The sequence below is a fragment of the Convolutriloba macropyga genome, chromosome 9, assembly GCF_964194025.1.
Source record: "Convolutriloba macropyga chromosome 9, txConMacr16.3, whole genome shotgun sequence".
Lineage (NCBI taxonomy): Eukaryota > Metazoa > Xenacoelomorpha > Acoela > Convolutidae > Convolutriloba > Convolutriloba macropyga.
The window spans coordinates 44,274,927-44,276,066 of record NC_134476.1 but is presented as its reverse complement, the minus strand read 5'-3'; the positions used below and the strand labels follow the sequence as shown (position 1 = coordinate 44,276,066).

General features: G+C 38.1%; 1 protein-coding gene across 1 annotated transcript; it reads right to left on the bottom strand.

The window, feature by feature from the left end:
- Nucleotides 1-236: 236 nt before the first annotated feature.
- On the bottom strand, nucleotides 237-932 carry LOC142345396 (AP-1 complex subunit sigma-2-like). The gene has a single exon (XM_075397441.1). It carries the CDS (start codon nucleotides 922-924, stop codon nucleotides 451-453), a length of 474 nt encoding a protein of 157 aa, XP_075253556.1. The 5' UTR covers nucleotides 925-932; the 3' UTR covers nucleotides 237-450.
- Between the last annotated feature and the right edge of the window lie 208 nt (nucleotides 933-1,140).

Below are 1,140 nucleotides of genomic sequence, written 5' to 3'. Positions count from 1 at the left end.
GGCAGTGTTCAACGAAATCCCTCATTCTTCGATTACAATGCTAATAGTAGCAGCTATTTAAGTTTCCTAACTTTAATTTAACATCAAATCATTCATATGTGCGCATGATTGTATGCATAAATCTTTTTAGTCATTAGACTTATTTACATACACTTTAGCAGTGCCATGTTTTATAAACAACTGTCCTGTTGCTTGAACGATCCATTTCAAACTGGCGCTTTTCTCTTCAATACAAATTTGACAAGGAAGTTGGAATTAGAGTAATTTACTGATAAACTTGAATGTAAAAGCATTATATACACATTACAATTCATCGTATTTAAATGACAATATGTAAAACCATTTTCCCACAAAATTGTGAACACGCACTTTAGTTAATTTGGATTGTACACTAGACACAGGAGGAATCACTCCATCCATAAGTTACACCAAAATATTCACATTATCCATTCAGGTCAGTCCGATTTCTTCTAGAAGATTCCGGCTCTCGTGCTCTTCCTGTAGAATGTCTTGATCTGCGATAGCTTTGAGTACGTTTTTCTTGCTAGTCTCTTGGATTTCACCGCCTAACACTAACTCCCCCAGCATGTAGTATGCCTTTTCGAAGTTGAATATAATGTCCAGTTCACAAACACTTCCAAAATACTTGTCCAACAGTTCTACATATCGATGTATGACCTCAAGTACAATGAGTTCGTTGTCGTTTTGTTCAACAGCGCAGCAGAAGTAGAGGCTAGCGTATCGTTTGTAGATGATTTTGAGCTCTTTATACTCGAGGAAGCTGCTCATTTTGGGTTTCCTAGAAAGGATAACAGCTATCAACTCTCGCATTGTCTTCTTCTTTTGTTTCTCAGGGTACGCCTCATACCATTGCTGCAGACGCACTTTTCCTTGTCGGCTGAATAGGAGCATGAACTTAATCATTCTGCTCTCTGAAAATTTCAATCCATAACTTTGCGGAGTCGCACAATGATACTTAGACCACTGGAACTAGAGACAAACTACTGCCTACTGATATATACTTCAAAGTATAAGAATATCACGAAAATGTAGTCAGCTAAGGCGGTCAAAGTCTTCTTTGTGGTACAAGAAATAAGCTAGACAAGCGGAGTGGCTTCAGTTTTATGGCCACGTCATCCC